General features: G+C 39.8%; 1 protein-coding gene across 2 annotated transcripts in view; it reads left to right on the plus strand.

The window, feature by feature from the left end:
* Positions 1-21,458, plus strand: part of ZFAND3 (zinc finger AN1-type containing 3) — a 291,436-nt gene that overhangs the window by 99,334 nt on the left and 170,644 nt on the right. The window contains exon 4 of one of the 2 annotated variants that reach the window (XM_054978100.1): positions 16,308-16,322. The exons of the other annotated variant lie outside the window; for it this stretch is intronic. Within the exon in view, the coding sequence (XP_054834075.1) occupies positions 16,308-16,322 (15 nt within the window). The remainder of the gene's footprint in view (positions 1-16,307; positions 16,323-21,458) is intronic. 2 annotated transcript variants of the gene reach the window in all.

Raw genomic sequence — 21,458 nt, forward strand, 5'->3', positions numbered from 1 at the left:
GCAGCTGGTAGGAGGCAGAAGCCAGTGGTGAAACTGCTGCCCCTGCCCAGTCTGAGGCCGAAGGAGCTCCTTTGCCACCACCCCAGCGAGGCCTGACGGCACGACAGAGCAGGGGAGGGCAGTGGCGGGTAGGGCGGGGCCTCACACCTTCCTTTACATATCAACATCCAAGAAATGCAACTAGTCAAACAACAATTTAAATTCCAATGGTCCAATTCTCATATCCCCTATCTAGGGACAATCATTCCACACAATCTTGATAAATTAATCAAGATAAACCAGCTACAAAAAATAAAGGAAATTTAAAAAGATATAGACAGGTGGAATAAATTAAACTTAACTTGGTATGAGAGATACAATATAATAAAATCTTTGGTACTACCTAAATTTATTTTTCTTTTCTGGACCATCCCGGTAATTATCCCAAAATAATTATTTAAAAAATGGCAAGCTATTCTTAATAGCTTTTTATGGCATTACAAACACCTAAGAATAGCATTTGCTATAATCAAAAAGAAAAAAAAACCATGGAAGATATAATTACCCTGACATTGCTCTTTATAGTATAGCAACAAGACTTTCCATTGTGGTCCACATATTACAAAATAATTTAAATTTAGATTGGATAGATATGCTTCCAGCCTCAAGCTCTCCATATACAATACAAGAAATAATATGTCTTCTCATCAATTAAAACCAAAAGAATGCAAAAATAATATCCTTTTCAGTAATATCACCAGTGCATGGGACAAATATAAGAATAAGTTAATTCCAGATTTATCACGTTACTTGTTAGTGAAGGCGCATGAAAAATTCCCTAAACTATTATTCCCATTTAAATTACTAGAAAATAAACAATTGAACGATATAATCTCAAAAAAAGGTCTAATCAGAAAGATAAATTTGGAAAATAAACTACGCCAAACAGTTCCTTGGTACACTTACCTTCAGCTAACACACTTCATAAACCAGATTAATGCCAAAGAAATATTGAAGAAACCCATAACAGCTTTTGAAGCATTATTAGGTGCTCATAAACCCACTCGAAAAGGTTTTCTTTCTAAATTGTATAATATACTTATAAAATCCAAGAATATGAACAACCTATCCTTGCAACACAAATGGCAACAAGATTGCAATGTTTTGTCACCATCAAATTGGGAAAATATCTGGTCATCAAAATTAATCAAATCTCATGTCATCAATACAAACCTATAAAATATTACATCGTTAGTATCTCGCCCCACACAAACTCTCTAGGATAACATCAAAGAATTCATCACAATGTTGGAAAAATTGTGGTAGAATAGGTACTTTTGCACACTGTTGGTGGCAATGCCTACATATTGCAGAATTCTGGGATAATGTATTACAACAGATAGCATACATAACAAAATACAATATATTCTTAAAACCCGAACTGATCTTCCTGGACTTATGACTAAATGTGCCAATCCCACAAACAAGGCAAGACCTGATTACTTCACTTTTAGTTGCTGCTAAAACAGCTATCACCTCTTGCTGGAAAGCTTCATATCCACCTAACCTGAATTTAGGGTTTAACAAAGTTTGGGAGCATATGGCAATGGAGAAAATAACTGACAAACTACATCAGGTACCATACTACCCCAAACTCTCAAATTTTGCAGAAAAGTGGCAACCCGTTATAGATTACCTTATACTCAACAACACACAACCAACAGCATCACTGTACCTGAATTGACTTGATTTAGATCTTTAAAGTGGAAAAGGTGAAACTAATTAATACCATACTAAATTTTTCCAAGGTCCTTATCACTCTTAAATCAGTATGTCTAGTATTTCTATACGTTATATAATTGCTTAACCTACTCTGACCTATGTATATTATTATATCCACAATTCTTCTATATGATGTATATCTTTATTCTTTGTATAAAGTTTGAATTTGTATTTGAAATTATGTTCTAATAAAAATTTAGTTAAATTTAAAAAAACACTGGAAAACAAAAGCCCGCCTCCTGTAAATTGCTGGATTGAAGACTGTAAACTTATCAACATTTGAACGTATTGCATATAGAAGACAACTGTGCATGGACTTAAATATTTGGAAATCTTTTATAAATACCTATGTATAGATTTGTCAATAGTGTTTTTGTAGCCAACACTGTATTCTTTCCTTTTCCCCCCTTTTTCTCTCACGTTTGCTTCTTTTTATGGTTTTGCACTAATAAATTTGAAAAAATTAAAAATGAATATCATTTCAGGGAGGTAGCCATGTTAGTCTATAGTAACAGAAAAAAATTGAGTCCAGTAGAACCGTAAAAGACCTTTAAAAAATCCCAGGGTATAATCTTCTGCGAGCCAAAGGTCAGTTTGTCAGATACCAATACGTAAAGAACACCATCGTCCATGGATTTGTTTGTAAAAGCACTTTATACAATAGAGCTGTGCTACATTTTTGTCCCAGGAATAAAGCTTTTTCAATTCAGAAGACAAAAGATTTGTCAACAGCTAATCCAACATTTTGTTTCATAGTCTTATTGGAGGGAGGAAAGATTAGATATTGAGTAAATTGCATGTTGCCTCTTTTGGTTGAAGTGGAATGCAATTCGTACATCTGTGGCTGATTTGCAGTTTTTGGCAAAGTATATCAGCACCTATTCTGACTTCAAAATTTTAAAATGTTTTCTGTAATTAACTGCATATTTTGGCTTTTTCAAAAAGCCATCAACATGTGATTGTGTGTATGTGTGTGATTTGTGCCATCAAGTCGCCTCCGATCTATAACGACCCTATGAATGAAAGACCTCCAAAACATGTGTCTGGGGTCTGAGGCCCAGCCCCCAGACTTACTGGGAGGAGGGGATGGGAGACAGTTGGGGAACAGCTACTCAGCCGCCCCAACTGACTCCCCGGTCCAAAACCCAACAGCAACAGAGGGAGAGAGAAAAACACCAAAGCCTCAGAGGGTCAGGCGGAGCAGGTGGAAGCCAGCTAGCCCCACCCTCCCGGGCAGGGAGAGTGAGGGCTGGGCCTCAGGGAGAGCCCAGGCAGGGAGAGTGGGGGCAGTCAGGAGGGGCTCAGACCAGAGGGAGAAAGCCTAGGAAGCAGGGACAGCCAGCAGCAAAGCCAGCAATCTTAGCTGCAGTAGAGGAAAGGCGGCATAGGGCCATGCCCCAGCCTGCAGGCAGGCTAGAAAGACTCAGCCAGAATCCAGTGAGGCTGAAAGCAAAGCAGCCACAGGTGGGGCTGCCTGAGGCCCTTAGCAGAAAAAGCCAAGGCATCCAGCAAAGTGTGGTTGCCTAGGACAGCTAAGGCTGTGGCTAGGGTGCTGGGGGCGTGGCTAGCAGGTGGAGCCAGGAATGGGTGAAGGGATATAAGGGAAGTTTTCTTACAGGGTGGGGTGGTGAGTTAGGAGCAGGAAGGGGGAGAAGGAGGATGGTATGGATTGTGTAGGAGCATGATGGAGTTTGGTAGAGTGAGAGAGGAGCTGGAAGGAGGAAGAGCGTGGAAGATGGAGGAGAGGAGGAAGACCAAGCCTGGAGGAGGCAAGGAGGCCGAAGGCTGTGGGAGGCGAGAAGGAAGGGGAGGCAGCTGGGACTCCACCAGGTTGAGCAGGCCTGTGAGTGGACTGAGAGGGAGTGAGGGTGATGTATATCCCCCTCCTTCCACAGAGCGAGAACCACAGAGTGAGATTCCTGATGACCTCCCAGAGTCAGGATCAGGTGTGCCAGGGCCCAGCCTAGCGGCGCCCAGTGGCACCCAGTGCAGAACCTGACAACATCCTTCATACAACCTGTAATATTAGCTGCAAGGCTTTTCTTATATTTAAATTAGAATGATATAATGATAGTAATACCTATTCAGATATATCTCAGATAATACATGCACATATACTGGGATCAGTGTATGATGTGTTTGGGGGGTAGAAATAATACTGTGGATTGTTTAAATGGACTTTCTTCTTTTGTGTATGGAAAGCCCCATACACAATTAATAAAACTGAATAAGATCAAAAATACAACATGAAAGTGAACAGTTCTGGTTGCATTTAAAGGGTAACTGTAACTGGTAATAGTAAAACAGTATACTTGTGTTGTATCCTTAAGTGAATTCCACATTACATCTACACAGCTGACTGAACAAAATAATGTTTCAAAATACCATAGCATAGGAATAAAACTTCAGTCTTTCTGGCCCATGCCCCATGATGACTAATAATCATGACACTGGAATTAGACTTCTCCTGACAGTTGAGTGTTGTGTTGTGGAGTTAAATCATGTTGTTTCAGCAGCAGTGTAAGAACTCTGTTATACATATACATACATTGAGAGCCTGTTAAAAAAGCTAAATAGACATTTCTTTTCTTTTTTGGACTTTAAGATTTTGCTGGAAACCATACTTGTCAGTTTACCTGGATTTAATAAATAGTTGCTGTTAACCTTATTGCATCACATTTCAATGTCATAAGCATATTGTGGTTATTTTGTGAAATCAAGTTTCAGGTCTCAGACTATCGTAAATGGTTTCTCTTGACAAATTCTGGTTGAAACATTTTTGTCCCCCCAGCCCACCCCTCCTTCCTTACAAAGACCCACTTGCTAACTCAGCTTGTATATCAATGATAGCAGAAGAGCAAAGCTTCAGTAGTCATTTATCACTGGATGATGTCACTGCAAGGTTGGGGCAACAGAACTCTCTTAGCACAGGAAGCAAGCACCGGCTCACACCCCTTACTGTTAGATTTCAGATTAACCTTTTCCTGACACCAAATTGTTAGAATATAGACATATACATAACGGTATGACTGGGGAGTGACAGGCTTTCCAGACCCTTCCAGCAGTGGTATAGATGGTGGAAGAAGGCACATGCCTTTCAGATCTGTGCCACCACCAACCTACTTCAAACAGATAAAGCTTCCTTTGATTGCTGCACGTAAGAATATAGGCATTCATGCAGCTTTGAGAAGAAAGAGGCTAGCATGGACAGGAGACTATTACTGAGAGGTGATGAAACATGAGAGCCATTCCAATTTTGAGTGACTCTTTTCATGCATCTCTGTAACCCAAGGAAAGAGAACAATGATAAGCCAAGATTAAACCAACGCCTAACAACTATTGGTTTGATTAAACCATGACCAGAATTAAGCTATAGTTTGAGTAACCTGTCAACCCTATTTGTTTGAGGTATGCCTCAATTTTAGAGGGAGGTATTTTTGCCAGTTTTGTTGAGCCGGTACAATGCAAAATGAAGACATTAAACTAAGCTCTGGATTGTTTAATGTGTATCCCAGAAGAAACTTGGATACTAAGCTTTCAGTTTTTCTGGCTCATGTTTATTTTGCTTCCTGTTAGCAAGCTGACAGCAGTCACAGTCCAGGTACAATCTTAACTGTATTTCTGACTGAAATTTGAAGTTGTTGACTCTCCTCCCATCTTGACTTAGCATTTTTTAGCTGCATAAACATTTGATGCCTTCAAAACTTACCTGGGGGGGCATCTGGGCCTTGAAACAGCCAGGAAATGACTTGGAGAAATGGATAGCTTTATGCAAGTTCAAGAACGTTTGGTTTTGAAAATAAGATATGTACGTAGGCTTGCCCGTCTGCCCCCCCCCACCTCTCACTTTACCAACAGGGGGGAAGGTGCAGGAAAACGGTGGTGGTGGGAGGAGCAAAGTGCATATTCCAGAGCATCCTCACCTCATTCCGGGAATAATGTGTTTCTCATCTTGGCACAGCAGCAATAGGTTGCACTGGGGTTCCGACTGACCGTGAATATTAATTTGGGGGATGATTTTAAAAAATTGCCCCAATTTAGTATTTGGGGTCATTTTGACCCCCATCACTACTTGTTGCTTCTGTGCTGCACTGAGAATGACTTCATTCCTGGAGCAATACAGGATGCTCCAGAGTATATGTGTTCTGTGTGTGGATTCAAGCTTTTTAAAAAAATATTTTTTTATTGTTTTATACAAACATGAGAGTTATCATTTTACTTGTCGATATCTATTATCTATTTCTTTATCTCTTATATTTCATCTTATTACATCAATTGTGAGTTCTATTATGTCATTATACAGTTAATCTTAGTATCATATTTATGTTTACCAGTTCTGGTTATTTGTCATCCATTTGTAGAAGGGATCCCATGGTACAGAGAAGTCTTCTTCCATTTGCCCTTTCATTAACAATGTTAATTTAGCCATTTCCGCCGTCTCTATTACCTTTGTTATTAGTTCTTGCTGGGGGTTCTTTGTTGTTTCCAGTAGGTTGCTAATAAGATTCTAGCCACTGTTACTATATGGATTACTAAGTGTTCTTGCTCTCTCTTTATATTCGACATACAATTTAATAGAAAAATTTCTGGTTTCGAAGGAATTGTTACCTGTAAGATATTTTGTAATAACTTATGTACCATTATCCAATATCTATGTACTTCTTTGCAGGTCCACCACATGTGGAAAAATGTTCCTATACCTTATTTACATTTCCTTGTGTCCGGGGTCTGAGCCCCAGCCCCCAGACTTGCCAGGAGGGAATAGCAGGAGGCAAAAGGGAGGCAGCAACCCTGCCACCCCAGCCAGCAACCAGGGCCAGAACCTGCCTACTCCAGGGGGAAGGGGCAAAAGGGGGAAGGGGCAAAAGGCCAAAGCCTCAGAGGGCTGGAGGGAGCAAGGAGAGACCAGCTAGTCCCACCCTCCAGGGGGAGGAGAGGGGGCTAAGCAGGCCAGAGGAAAAGGGCCAAGGCAGGGGGAATAGGGGCCCAACAGCAGCCCAAACAGAGTTCTTACCTGGCAGGAAGGAGAAACAGCCACAGCAGCTCAGAGCCATGCCCCAGCCTCAACCTCAGCTTGAAGACAGCAGCCTGGCTCAGGAGATGCTCACAACCAAGCCCCTCCAGGTGGAGCTGCTGAAAGCATTCTGTAGGAAGAGCTGGGCAGCCAGCCAAGGGACCACAGCTGGGCCTACCTTCAATAATCAGCTCAGCCAGAGAGGCCTGGCAGCCAGCCAACATAATGCAGCTGTTGCTGAACCAGGCAGCCCAATCAGCTACCCCAGCTGCAGCTGCTTGAGACAGCCCAGGCCAATGCTGGGAGGCCAAGGAGGGGTGTGGCCTGGCAGGCAGGGCCTGCAAGGTGGGTGGGGTGCTGAGAGAAGGCCCTATAAAAGCTGGCTGGGAAGAGCTCTGAGGTGGTGGGTGTGAGTAAGGAGTGATGGTGTGGAGTGAGAGCAGAGCAGTGCGAGAGTGGAAGCTTGGAGGAGAGTTCTGGGAGGAGGAGTTGATGGAGGACGCAGAGGGTAAGCAGACCAGGTTGAGCAGGCCAGCGAGTGGATTGAGAGGGAGTCAGGGTGATGTATACTGCCCCTCCTTCCACAGAGCAGGGTCCTGCAGCATCCCTGGCGCCCCTCTGATGTCAGGGCCAGCCCAGCCGGCGCCCCACCCAGCGGCGGCAGCGACAAGCCTTGACATCCAACACTTATTTGACATATTTTTAAACATTTTAGCCAGTCTAACTGGCGTTAGATACCATCTATGGAACATCATATATAAGTTCTCTTTAAACATAGCAGATTTAGTTATTTTAACATTTACTTTCCATATTTTATTCCATTGTACTTGGTTAATATCATTACCTAAATTCTGTATCCATAGTCTTTTACATTTCTCCACCCCATCATTTTCTTTCATTTCCATTAGGAAGATATACATTTTCTTTATCAACTTTTCATCTGAGTCACATAACAGTTTTTCAAACTCTTTTTGTTCTAGATAAAAGCCCCCCTTTTTAAATCTTTATTGTATCTGGATTCAATCTGAACTCTTGACCACCAGTCTAAGTTAACATCTTGGTTTTGTAGTTCTTCTTTTGTTTTTAGTAGTCCTTTATCATCTAGCAACTCTTTATATCTAATAATTTTACTTACCGAACATACATTTGGTTGAGTGAATGCTTCTAATGGGGAGACCCATTGAGGGGTCTTCTCATATATTTGTGGTGCAATTTTTTCCCATATTGTCATAAGGGATTTCCTTATCAGGTGATTTTTAAAGTATTTATGTCCAACTGTCTTCTCATACCATACAAATGCATGCCATCCCAGCTGCAAGTCATGACCTTCAAGGGCTAGTAGTCTTGAATTTTCCAATAAAATCCAGTCTCTCATCCACACTAGACCACACGCTTGGTAATACTTTTCTCAATCTGGTAGCGCAAAGCCTGCATTTTCTTTCAATCCTTGGAGTACTTTTAATTTAATTCTTGGTTTTCCCCCCTGCCAAATAAACTTACTCAAGTTTTTATTTAGTTCTTCAAAATATGATTTGCTGATACATATAGGGATGGTTTGATACAAAAATATTACGTGTGGCAGTATATTCATTTTAATAGTTGCAATCCTTCCTAGTGGCGACAGTTGTAGTCCTTTTCATCTGTCCAGATCTCCTTTTATTTCCTGTAATAACTTCACATAGTTATCTTTCATTAGTGAGCTGCATCTTGCTGTCAAATGTATCCCCCGATACTTTATTTCTTTTTCTAGTTGAAATCCTGTTATTCTAGTCAACTCTGCTTTTTGTTGTATAGTCATATTTTTGGTGATCATTTTTGTTTTTTGATAATCTTAATTCCCGCCATCCCTCTTCTATTTGTTTAATTGTTCTATTGATTCTAATGGTTCTTCTAATGTAAATAGTAGATCATCCGCAAATGCTTGTAGTTTGTACTTATGTCCTCTAATCGTTGCTCCCTTTATTATGGGGTCTTTCCTTACGGCTCTTGCCAATATTTCTTGCATTAAAATAAATATTAACGGTGAGAGTGGACAACCCTGTCTCGTTCCCTTTTCTATTGAGATTGTTTCTGTCATATTGTCATTCAAAAGTATTTTTGCTTTCTGTTTCTTATATATAGCTTCAATAGCTTTTATGAATTTCATTCCAAAGTCCATTTCTTTCATTTGTTCAATAAAGAAATTCCAATTAATGTTGTCAAATGCTTTTTCAGCATCTAAAAATATCATCACCATCTGTTTTTCTGGATGTGCCTCATAGTATTCTAACAAGTTTAGTGCAACTCTGATATTATTCCTCAGTTGTCTTTTCGGAAGAAAACCTGTCTGGTCTTGGTGTATCTTATCTAGTAATATTTTTTTCACCCTTGTAGCCAATATTGTGGCAAATATTTTATCATCACAATTCAGCAAAGAGATTGGTCTATAATTTTTTATTTCTTTCGGTTCTGTTCCTTCTTTATGTATCAGCAGAATCGTTGCTTCAGTCCATGATTCCGGTAATGTTGTTTCTTCCACTGCTATAGTAATCATACTTTGGTATGGTACAATCACAATCTCTTCTAATGCTTTATAGTATTCTGCTGGTAATCCATTCGGACCCAGAGTTTTTCCATTATTTTGCTTCTGTATTGCTTCTGCTACTTCCATCGCAGTAAAGGGATCGTTCAAATTTTTCCTTTCTTCTTCTGATATTTTGGGTAATTTCTGGTTCTTGAGATATCTTTTTTGTGTTTCCAATGAGATCTCCTCTTTCTTGTATAACTGTTTATAAAAGTTCTCAACTATCGTGTGTATTTCCTCTTTCCTCATTTTTTCTTTCTTTGCCTCGTCATACAGACAATAAATATATCTTTTTTCCTTTTCTAAGCTTATATGCTAACCATCGTCCTGATTTATTTGCATGTTCAAAGTAGTTCTGTTTAGCAAACCTAATATTCTGTGCTATTTCTTCCATCAGTAGTAAATTTATTTGATTCTGTAGGGCTTTTATATTTTGTCTTAAGCATGCATTTGAGGGGTCTTTTTTAAAGTCTTGGTCTTTTCTTTCCAAATTTTCCATTATTTCTTTGTATCTCTTTTGCTTCTCTCTTTCCCTTCTTGCCGCATACCTTATAGCCAATCCTCTAAAGCATGCCTTACTTGGATCCCAACTACAATACAGGGTACACTGGTAACAATACTGTAGACACAACCAAAAACGCCGGTGTATAGGAACTACACAGTCACAATTTTCAATAAATGATTTTGAATAATTTTTTTTTTGGTATTTATATTAATTCAAAGTGCAACAGTGCTCAGTGCTATACAAATAATTCCTATAACATTTAATGAACAATTGTAACCCAGTCCTCAAGCACAAAGATAGATGAGTCCATGAGAATTAATATTCAGGTATATTGCACAATGGCCCATTTGGAGGTCACCTTTGGGCCATTGTGCAATATACCTGTCATCTTATTGAAGATAATGATGCTATGCTCCAAGGATACTGATGTCAGTGTTTGATATATATACTTTTAAAATCAGATACATCTGTCCAGCCTACCTTTGGGGTGGGCAGTACTGAAAAAGGAGGCTAGAATTGTGAAGCATATACAAGGAGCAAGACTTATACAAAAGGAAAGAGAAGGATCGTTGCAGAGATTTGCAAAGTAGAATCTTGCCTAGCCATCTAGAATGCTTTGAGATATCAACAGATACATTGGTAAAGGTTATCCGGGAGACGTGCACTTAAATCTTTAAATTTTTAAAACGTTTTTGACAAGACTTATAGGTTCAAGAATTTAAAAATCTAACCTGCTGAATATATGAATGTTTAAAATTTATTTAAGGGTGTTTGTCATTGTTTGAGTGCTTGATAGTTAAAACTGAATAATACAGATCAGCTCTTATCTTTCTTAGCTTATCAGTGAAGCGCGCTTAAGTTTTTTTTTTTTTGAAAAATTTTTATTGGGTTAAGGATGATACAAGTGATGATACATTTTGATACTTATTTAGCACTATCCATGTGCTAGAATCTGAATACAGAAATGATGCAATTCTTTTTCAGCGTATCAGTTGGTCTTATTACCACAGCTGCTCAAATTGACTTTTAGCTTTTTGTAACTTGCTTTATGCCATCTAACTGACTTATCACACACATACTTCTATGAAAACAGCTTTTGAGAAAGATGAGGGCTAGTATGTATTTACAGTGCTTCCCTGTTCTGCTAGATATGCTGTTCCAGATGTGCATATAATCAGTGGCCTTTTTGACCATTTCTAGCAGATGACATTGGCTACATCCGATACAAATCTCTCTCTTTAAGATTGAAGTGGATAGGCAGTGGATTTGAGATAGTGTAGTAAAGGTTCTGCCACCAGCAAGTGATGTACGGAATTTAAGAAAAATTTCATCACACTGAGTAGCTTACAGAGGACAAGGCAAAGGAGTGGAGAAAACAGCACCTCTCTATTTATGACATGATACTAAATTATGGCATGCATTTTTCAGTTTGCTAAAATCTGGTTACTCCTTTCCTATTCCCACTACTGTAAAACAACACATTTTATCATTTCTTTGATAAGTTAGTTAGTTAATTGTACTCTACTTTTCTCCCCACTGGGGACCCAAGTGTCTTACAACTTTCTCCCCTTCTCCATGTTACCCTCAGAACAGCCATGTAAGGTAGCTTAGGGTGAGCACATGTGACTGGCCAAGTTAAACCCAATGAGCTGCTATGGCAATTCAAACCTGAGTCTCCCAGATCCTAGTCTGACATTCTAACCACTACACCACATTGGCTCTTTAGCTTTTCTAGAGTTTTCCACTTGCTCTGCATGCCAGTTGAAATTGTGCTTTCATTTGCTTAAAATGTAAAAATCATGTGAGCAAAGCTTCATCTTTTTTTTGTTCTGAAAAAGTGGAGCCCATCTATTCTCATATGCTTAAATATCATGAACAAAGTAACTGCACTAATCACTAAGTGCTTGCATTTCAACTGAGTAATGTTAAATGCCCTACTTCCTTTTATCTGTCTTTTTGCAATGGGCCTAGGCCTGTTTTTAAGTATTTAGCATATTTATTTGCCACTTTTACATTTTTTAAAAAAATGTTCAAGGTGGCTTTCTTTTGGAATTAGTCCCTTTGTTGGTGTCAGGCAAGTATGCTACTTCTAAGGAAACAGGGCAGGCTTGCCTTAAAGGGCTTATTGCAAGGAATGGAAGCACCTTTGGCATCTGGTAGATCGGCCACCTCTTTCCCATCCGAGTAACTATCTTGTTATGTGAACGTATGCAGAAACATTTACAACCAATGAGTTGGCAGTTGAGGCATGGCTTATATTTCTGTGAAGAAATATAAGCCAACTGGCACATACAGTTATGGAGACATGTATTGTCGAAGGCTTTCACGGCCGGAGAACGATGGTTGTTGTGGGTTTTCCAGCACTGTGACACTGAGAGATCTCTGTCTTTTGGTGCTACACCTCTGAAGATGCCAGCCACAGCTGCTGGCGAAACGTCAGGAACTACAATGCCAAGACCACGGCAATACAGCCCGGAAAACCCACAACAACCATAGTTATGGAGACAATTAGACAATAAACCTGGTGTAATAGTATTTGAATAATTTCTTGGTAGAAATTTAAATGGAAGCTTATTTTTTCCTAACAAATTTAGAATTTGTTTTCTGAATTGTACCTGCTGACCTGAAACAAATAGAAAATGTCTTGGTTGAAACATCTGGTCCTCTTTGATTCGACTGCTGGCTGGAATTACGATGCTTGGAATTTTCCCTGCTGTGTAAGTTAATATTGGATTGTACAGAAAACATATTAACAAACTTTCATATGTGCCCTGCCCTATTAGTAAGAATATACAGTGATACAAAAATGAATTTGTCAAGAGTTTTATGGCTCCATGATCTATTGCACAATATTAATCCTACTGCGATCTTATTAAGTCATTTTTCATCTCCCCTCAAATTAATGTTGACGTTCTATTACTGGAATTGCTGTTGTCCCCAGATTAAAACAAAAAAGTTTTTAAAAATCTTCCCTGCTAGAATATTAAAATTAATTGTAGCATAAGCAGGACTTTGCATGAAGAGGAATCCTCCTCCTATAAAGACTAAAGCAAATTTTGTTCCATATTTCATTTTTACTTTTTTGCATGAAAGAATTGTTGTCTCATGCCATCAAGGGGATGAAAATTAAAAGGCAAATTACAAGTCTCTGGTTTAAGAGGTGCTTTTTAAAAATTATGTTGTATATTCAGGTTGGGTAAACTTAGCTGTGAACACATTCATCTTAAAGCACGTAGCTATGCCAAATGAGGTGGTGGTACACACAATCTCCTTCTCTTGGCCTTCAAGTGATTTTAAGATAACCAAGGTTGTTCCCTGCTGTGATTAGAAGAGTTACTTTTGGATGTTTAGATGTTTTTGGATGTTTCTAGATAGTTGCTGGTGGATGTGAAACCACATCTAAGCTGTATAATTGCAGCATGTCCTATGATATACGTGCACTTTATGGATTAAATCAATAATAACCTTTAATTTGGAGATTTACCACTTACTTTTGCTGGAAAGAGGCTAAATTATTGTTGTTGATTTATGGCTAGATTGTGCTGTTACAGATCCAACTGCTTTCTCTTTTTATTTAAATAATTCTGAGTTTTGAATATATAAGTTGGGAGGGATTTTAAATCCATGAGGAATTGCAGGAGAGGAACAGTTTGAGAATCCTCCTCCCCATTCTCTCTTGGGTTCTCCTAATGGACTTGAGCAGACTGACCCTCTTCTCCTCCCCACCCTGGCCTCCCTTTAACTAACTCTAAACTGCTCTCTATATTTCACTCTTTTGAAAGAATATTTGGTTGTCCTCTTCTCAGAGCTGTAAACACCATGATTTCTTTCCATCCCATGAAAGTAACTTCTGATTTGAAGGTACTAGGAAAGAACCTTTGAAACTGCTTATAATAATAATAACATTTGATTTATATACCACCCTTTAGACCAACTTAATGCCCACTCAGAGAGGTTTACAAAGTATGTCATTATTATCCCCACAACAATCACCCTGTGAGGTGGGTGGGTCTGAGAAAGCTCCGGAGAGCTGTGACTGACCCAAGGTCACCCAACTGGCTTCAAGTGGAGGAGTGGGGAGTCAAACCCGGTTCTCCAGATTAGAGTCCTGCCACTCTTAACCACTGCACCAAACTGACTTACTGTAAATTAAGAATGATGGCAAAATTCCTGGAACAAGGTACAGACAAAGTTTATTACGTGTCTTTTTAATGTGACTTTAGACCTTGCTGTGGTGTGTGAATTTACAATTGTACATTGTTCACTCACATCCAAGAAGTCAGAGGGCAATCTCCTTGACTGTTCAGTATCCCAAAAGATGATTAGGCTGCTTTTTCAGTCTATGCAACTCTTTATAGAGGATTGTAAATCTATAAAGAATCTCTGATCAATCATCAGATTGTTACTATGTTTAATTTACACATGAATAAACACATAATAGTTGTAGAATTTTTAAAAAATTAAATGCATATTGCGGGTGCATTTAGAAGAGGTATTTCTTCCTTTGTAGAAGAAGGATCAGCCTCTTCTAAAGCTAACATTGTCATTTGATTAATTGTTGACATTTGTAACTTGGTAAAAAGCTTAATGGATTAACTTAACCCACTAGCTGTCTAAACATTGCAGCCTTTGTTTTTATGCCGTGAGCATACATTGCCAGCAGGCATGCATTGAGCTGTGAGAAAAATCCATACAATTTATGACACACCAGCAATTTGTGTTCTTAGCATCTGATTGACATGGCTGGTTTGCAGAGTGCTGAAGATCAGAAATTCTGGCACTACCTAAAATAAGTTGCAATTTGTATTTAATGTCCATGTTTATACTTCCTGTCCACTTCTCCATGTTTGTTTAGACAGAGCAAGTAGAGGGAAACTTAGGGCTAGACAAGCACATATCCTGTTGTGGTGGGGAAGGCAGGCTATGGCCTGCAGATAGTTGTTGCTGGGACCAGAAGGTTCTGCCTATCCACTGCAAGAGAATAGGAATGTATGCATAAAGTAGACATGGTTACGAATCGAAATACGAATCAAATTTTGTGATGAATCGGCTGATTCGTGTATTGCGAAAATGCATTTCGTGGGGCTGTGTTTTTCGTGTGGGCTGAATCGTATTGTTCATTAATGCTTCGTGATGCCGGATAGGCTGGCGCCAATTCATTGATTCCCTAGGTAACATAGGCCCGGAATGTCTGCAGACCTTTTGTTGTCGTGGAAACCCCAATCTTAGCCCACTTAACCTTGACAGGCAGCTCTTCCTACCAACCTGAGAGCTCCCATTCTGTTCTATGAGAGCAACGAGCGGGGGGGGGGGGAGATGGGCCTTCTGTAGCCATGGGACCACCAATCTCATCCTTCCAAACCCTGTTAGGCAGGTCTGTCTGCCGAGATCGCCTGTTCTGCTCTATGTGAGTGTTTCTTATATAAGGCACAGCTCTCTGCCTCATGCCTTCAGTTCCACTAGACAGAGGGAGAGGGAGGGGCTGTTGCTGGGATTTGAAGTGTGAGAGAGTGGATTTGGGAGTTTGGGGCTGGATTTGCTGCTGCTTCAAAAGAGATTGAAAAGACTCTTATTTTCTGCTCTTGTCCTTGCTGGGAAGGTTGTTGGGTGAGGGTGCCTTTGAAGTCTGTCTGCGAGTTTGGCATTTCTAGGTATGAATGGGGGCCATTGTAGGGCCCCAGGATTTGATGAATCACAAACCTAACAAATTGTTTCATGAAACGGGGGGATTTCGTGAAAGTTCATGGAATACGACGAACCACAAAATGCAGGGTTCTTTTTTTCCCGTTTCATGCCCATCTCTACTTTAAAGTATGTGGCTTATTTGCCATCTAGGTTGCCCCTGGCCTCAGAGAATCATTCTGCTGTGGGTTCTGTAGGCTACATTTGACTGCAAATGTACTGGCTGTTAGGAGTAGGAATGGAGTATAAACTTTGCAGAAAGTTGCATTTTAGTAAATAATAATAATAATAATAATAATGGTTGTTGGGGGTTTTCCGGGCTGTCTTGCCGTGGTCTTGGCATTGTAGTTCCTGACGTTTCGCCAGCAGCTGTGTGACACTGAGAGATCTCTGTCTTTTGGTGCTACACCTCTGAAGATGCCAGCCACAGCTGCTGGCGAAACGTCAGGAACTACAATGCCAAGACCACGGCAAGACAGCCCGGAAAACCCCCAACAACCATCGTTCTCCGGCCGTGAAAGCCTTCGACAATACATCAATAATAATAATAATAATGTATTGTGTGTGCGCGCACGCTTATGTTACCTTATCAGTCAGCAAAGTTTATTGTGCAACGCTTTGTGTTAAGTATGCTAAAACAGCATTTTGGTCATTGAGAAGTATAGGTTAAATGTTTTGTTTTTACTTGACTCTGGCTTATGCTGCCACCTGTCTGGATTACTGTTTCCTCCTGGATGTATTTTTATTTCCCACTAAGTGGCTTTTCATGTCTTTGCTTTTAGATCTTGCTTCACGAAGTGAGTGATGTTTACAGATCTGTCAGTATGCTGTACATTACAGCGTGTGTTGAGGAGAAATCTCTGTATCTGGAGTAGCAGTTTTCATCTTCAAGCCTTGATGGGATCCCTGTCTTCTGTTATCAGTTCTTTATGAATCTGAAGAATTGTAGCAGCCTCATCTCTTTCAAATCTGAATGTCCTAGTCTTGCTGTGTTTAGGAATTGTAAAGCAATATAAGGGTACCACACTGGAAAGCAGATAGGTGTTGAAATATTAAATATCACTCTTTCTGGTATTTACACTAAGGAAAGGAATACATGAAGTTTTTATTCTTAAGCTTATAAATAATATTGTATAGCTTCTATCTTTTATTCTGTCTTCTCATATTTATATGTGGCAAGTGTGATCTATATTTTTAAAGTTCTGGTTGTCTGTTTATGCTATCTGGTGTTTAAATTGATTGGGTCTTTTAACTCTTGTAATGGAGTTTCAGAACTGTTTGTTTCCTGGTCTAAGCCTTTAAATTTGTTCATCCTTGAAGAATACTTGTGCGAGGTGAAGAATAAATATTTCGTGTCTCTGCATATTACCTTTTCTCAGGAAAAAAACCCCAAGTTTTACATCCCAAAGCCAACAATCCAGAAGGGTCTTGCATTTTTTTAAGATGATGGCATGAGGAAAAATGAAATTAGGAACCAAACTGGTGAATAACACAAAAGCATTGGGGTACTGGAAAACTTTTGTTGTTGTTCCAGGTTCAGGAATATTTAAACTTCAGAGATCTCAGCAAGAATACTCCCTTAACTGTGAAAGAATTCTTAAACCTTCTCTCATTGTTAAAATGTGTCTGAGTGTCTTTCTGAGTACAACTTTATGAACAGTGTATGAAATTGTAAAGTGATGGTTAGCCAATTGTTGCTGTAGGTATAATGATAGATATTATGAAAAAATGGGGTGAAAATGAAGTTGGAGTACCATTGGGAACCACTGTAAATTAGTGACAGAAACAGTTTTCTTGATGGTGGTGTTTCCTTCTGCAACTGAGGCTTCGTGCACAATATGACTAGCGTTTTAGAACTCAAGAAATGATAGGGCAAAACTACGTACTTTTTTTCTCACTGGATTATGTTTTCACAGTTTTTTAATATTAATCTGTTGTAATTGTTTCATGTAGTTCTTAAAATGTCTTGACGTGAGCATGCTAATGGAAAAATAATAAATAGCAAGATCTACTGCAGACAAATGACTTAGCACATTCTTATGGCTACCATATGTATCTACTGTGTTCTACTCTCAAGATGCCATAAGAAAATAACAGTGCTGTAACAAGAACTGATAGGCAGTTAGTTCACCCCTCCACCCCCCACCCCAATTGTGTGGCTATACTGAAAATAAACTTAGTGGATAAAGATCCTCTTGCTCTGCTTGCATTTAACACCTGCCTCTGCTGCATAGATCCATGTTGTTGAATATTGCAGTGTCATAACTCCTTAAAACCTTTTTGTGAATGCATAATACCTTACAGATCTATGCAGTAACTGATGGTACTGAACAGCCTATCAGAATGCTAGATCTGCTTTAGTGAGTATGTTTCTCAAGCAATGTGTGTTCTACTGTCATTTTAAAAGGAAAGAAGAGTTGCTTTTGAAATGTACATCCCTACATGTCTTGACAGTTTTAAGAAGAAAATCTCCTTCTGCTATAGCGACTGGAATAAGAGTTGATCAGCTCCATTGAATGTGACAGTGAGTGAATGGAAAAGAGAAAAGTGAAACTAAAAGAGAACGTGACAGCATCATAATGCAGAAGACACTTGTGAGAGAATATTAGGTCTCTTGCACTGTGCTGTGTCAAGGGCACAGAAGAAGCTATTTGATCTTGTCTAGATCCTGTTAACTAGGAGTTTTTTGCTTGGTTTTGTAACCTTCTTGGTAAAACTTTCACTGGAAATACAAGCAGTTCCCTTCTTTTCTCCCCATATGTTAGTGCAAAGAATTGAATTTATGTGGCATTAATTTGTTCACTGATTTCTAGAAAACTTTTACAACAAAGGCTCAAACCTCTTTTTTCCTCTCAAAAGGAGAAAACCTGAAAATCCTATTTCTCCAGAGTTCGGGAAGTCTCAAAACCCTTCCATTTTTTATTAAGTTGCAACAAAGAGAGGTTTTGATACTTGGCAAAATAGTTGATTTGCTTGTTTCAACTGTTGATGGGCTGTCTGATTATGAAGGCCACCATGTGTAAATTACATTTCTGCCCACCCTGGCCAATTAAGTCCAGCCAACACGTGGTTGGAGTACCATTGGGAAGAATTGTTAGCATTTCATTGGAGATAGGAAGTTTCTCTCAAGAATAAAAGAAGTAATTGCATACATCTTTCTTACATAAAGCTAGTTTAGCTATTCTGGCCTATTCTTGGGCAAGAGGTATTGACAGACCAACTTCAGACATTTTTGAATGCTGCATCTTTCCCTGATCCATTTCATTCTGACTTCAGACTTAGTTATGAGATGGAGATGGTTTCAGTGGCACTCAGGGATTATTTGCTTTTCCAGATAAATGAGGGTAATTCTTCTCTGTGAATACTATTACATCTTTCAGTGGCTTTAACTAATGAAACCATTACATCATGTTGCATTGTTTTGGAGTCTCTTTGGAGTTGTTAGTATCTCAGGAGTGGTTCTCCAGAAGTTTTGGTCAGTTTTGCCCAATAGAATGTAAAGAATTGGAGATGCAAATGCATCATTTATGGTTTTATGTTTAGAAGGTACACACTTAGGCATCTGCACTGGCACAGAAAACAACTCTAGAAAGTTATAGAGCTCTAGCCAAAGAATTGATGTTCAAATCCTCTCCCTTGAAGCACAGTAGTAATCCTTTGTGTGCACCTCAAGGGAAGGGCTGAGACTTTTCCACTTGCTAAATTGACTGCCAAGTAGTTAGCCACTCCATGACAATCTTCCTGAGAATTTTCTTTTTATTACTACTTTTTCTTTGCTTTAGCATTGAGATTTTTGTCCTTCCTTTCTTGTTACCCTTGCCTACTTTAAAAAAAATGAGTCAACGATCCCTTCCTGGGGCAGCAATCAGACTTATCCTTCCTGATCCACCCATAATGCCTTCTATCTGTCACTGCTAAACCTGTGATGGATCAGGATGTGATAATAATCACTGCTGCCACATGTTAATGGGGCTTGTTAATGTGGAAGAGCCTGAAGTACTCTTCCACTTGTTTGCCCTGGCAATACGTCCTTTATTACTAGGGTAATATTGCCTAAGCAAGGAAGTGGGTCGGAGACATGTAAACACTCCAGCAGTTTTAAACTTTATTGAAATTATTTCCTTTAGAGCAGAACAGAATAGTAAGAGGACCATTTGATTAAATGAGCATAAGAAAAGGTTCCATTTAGGCCCTGTTCCATGCTTTCCTGGCTACAAGCTTTAATTTGAAAATAATGTGCGATGACTACCTATTTGACTAAGCCATCTCAAAACAACTTATATATGCAGTGACAGTGTATCTTGAACAGGTAGAGGATGTGGTTTGGCTATTGCTGTCATGTCCAGAGCTTTTATGCTGCCTGGAGGCATCATTACTCCAGCTTTTACTTGAGTGCATAGTATTTCCAGAGCAAAAAAAAAAATGTCAGTGAGCACTCTACTCTAAATATAATTTAAGTTTTAGACAGCCTTTTATTTGAACTAGTCTGATAATATTTACTTAAAGCCAAATTCTTTAATTGAGTTCCCAGAGTTCTCCTATAAATTAAGTGTCTTATTTGTAAACACTGATGAGGCTTTTTGGTCCTTGTGTTGATTTCCTTTATTAAGAACCCAGTTTTTCAAAACGATTTTGCAACCAAGACTATCACCACAAAACTGAGACCTAGAGACCCTCTTCCAATCACTGCTATACCTAACATTTTCCCTCTAACACCCCCCTACACACACACACACAAACACTCACTGAATGGAAAAATACTTCTAAAAAACCATCTCCAAGTATAAAAAGCAGCTATGGGTTTCTCTTAGGGGAAGTGAATTCTTGGAATCCCTGCTGTAAGATCATGTAGATTGTAGTTGCAAGCTATAATAATTTCATTTCTTGAATTCCTGATAAAACCATGATTCAAGGAAGGATGCTGTAGGAATGTTCTGAGTAGTTGCCCCATGCCAAATATATATTAGTGTATTAGAACAGTCAAAGCAGGACATTTTCAAAATCATGCATAGCAGACTTACACACGAGGAAAAGAGCATGTACAATCAATTTTATATAATTGATTTTAAAGTTTCTCTCATTAACATAGTATTTCAGGTTTGCATAGCTGGTAAGTTGCTAAAGGGCAAGTACTTGTAACTATCTGGATGTCTGTCTGAGTCCAGTTCTTCCTGATTTTTTATTTCCAGGATGGTTAAATATAGTGCGAATACTCCTTAATTTAAGTTCACTTACACAATGTGACAATGTAGTGGTTAGGAACAGTGTGGTGGATAGGCAGTAGTACGCATAGAATTCTTAGTTAGGCGTAATGAGAGAGCCAGTGGAAGTTCCCTGGTTGATCTTGGGCCAGTCAAACACACTCCATCTAACCTACCATGCAGTGTTGTTGTCCAGCATGGCCGGACTTGGCTCAAGTGCCACCCTCCCAGTCCTGGAGCCCACCCAGGACGAGTCCCAGCCCGACCGCCTCACCCACCTGCAGGGAAGCCAGCACCAGTCTGGGTGAGTTGCCTGACGAGGGGAGAGACGGGTGAAGCCTCCCCAGAAGCCACTTGCCACAGCCACTCAACTGACATGCAGCGTGGCAGCAGTCACCACAGCTAACACGATGGGGGCAGCCAGAGGTCCTGACTGATTCCCTCCATCTGGCTTGGTGGAGTGGCACTCAGCTCAGTGGAGGAGAGCCAGCAGAGCCGTATTCCAGCCCCTGAGCTGGGAGCGCTGCCCTACTGGAAGGAGTTGTGCCCAGCTGGAGTGGGGTGGGCTTGGCCTGGGAGCAGAGAGGGGTGGGGGAGGGATCCGGGGGAGGACTCCAGTGGCCAGAATCAGGCCAGAAGTGGCAGGGAAAGCAAGAGGTGGGAGCAGAGGGAAGGTCTAGCCAATTGAGTAACCAAGAAGCTGGGGGCTCAGGGGAGCAAGAAATGGCTAGG

This window comes from Eublepharis macularius, chromosome 1, assembly GCF_028583425.1.
Source record: "Eublepharis macularius isolate TG4126 chromosome 1, MPM_Emac_v1.0, whole genome shotgun sequence".
Taxonomy (NCBI): domain Eukaryota; kingdom Metazoa; phylum Chordata; class Lepidosauria; order Squamata; family Eublepharidae; genus Eublepharis; species Eublepharis macularius.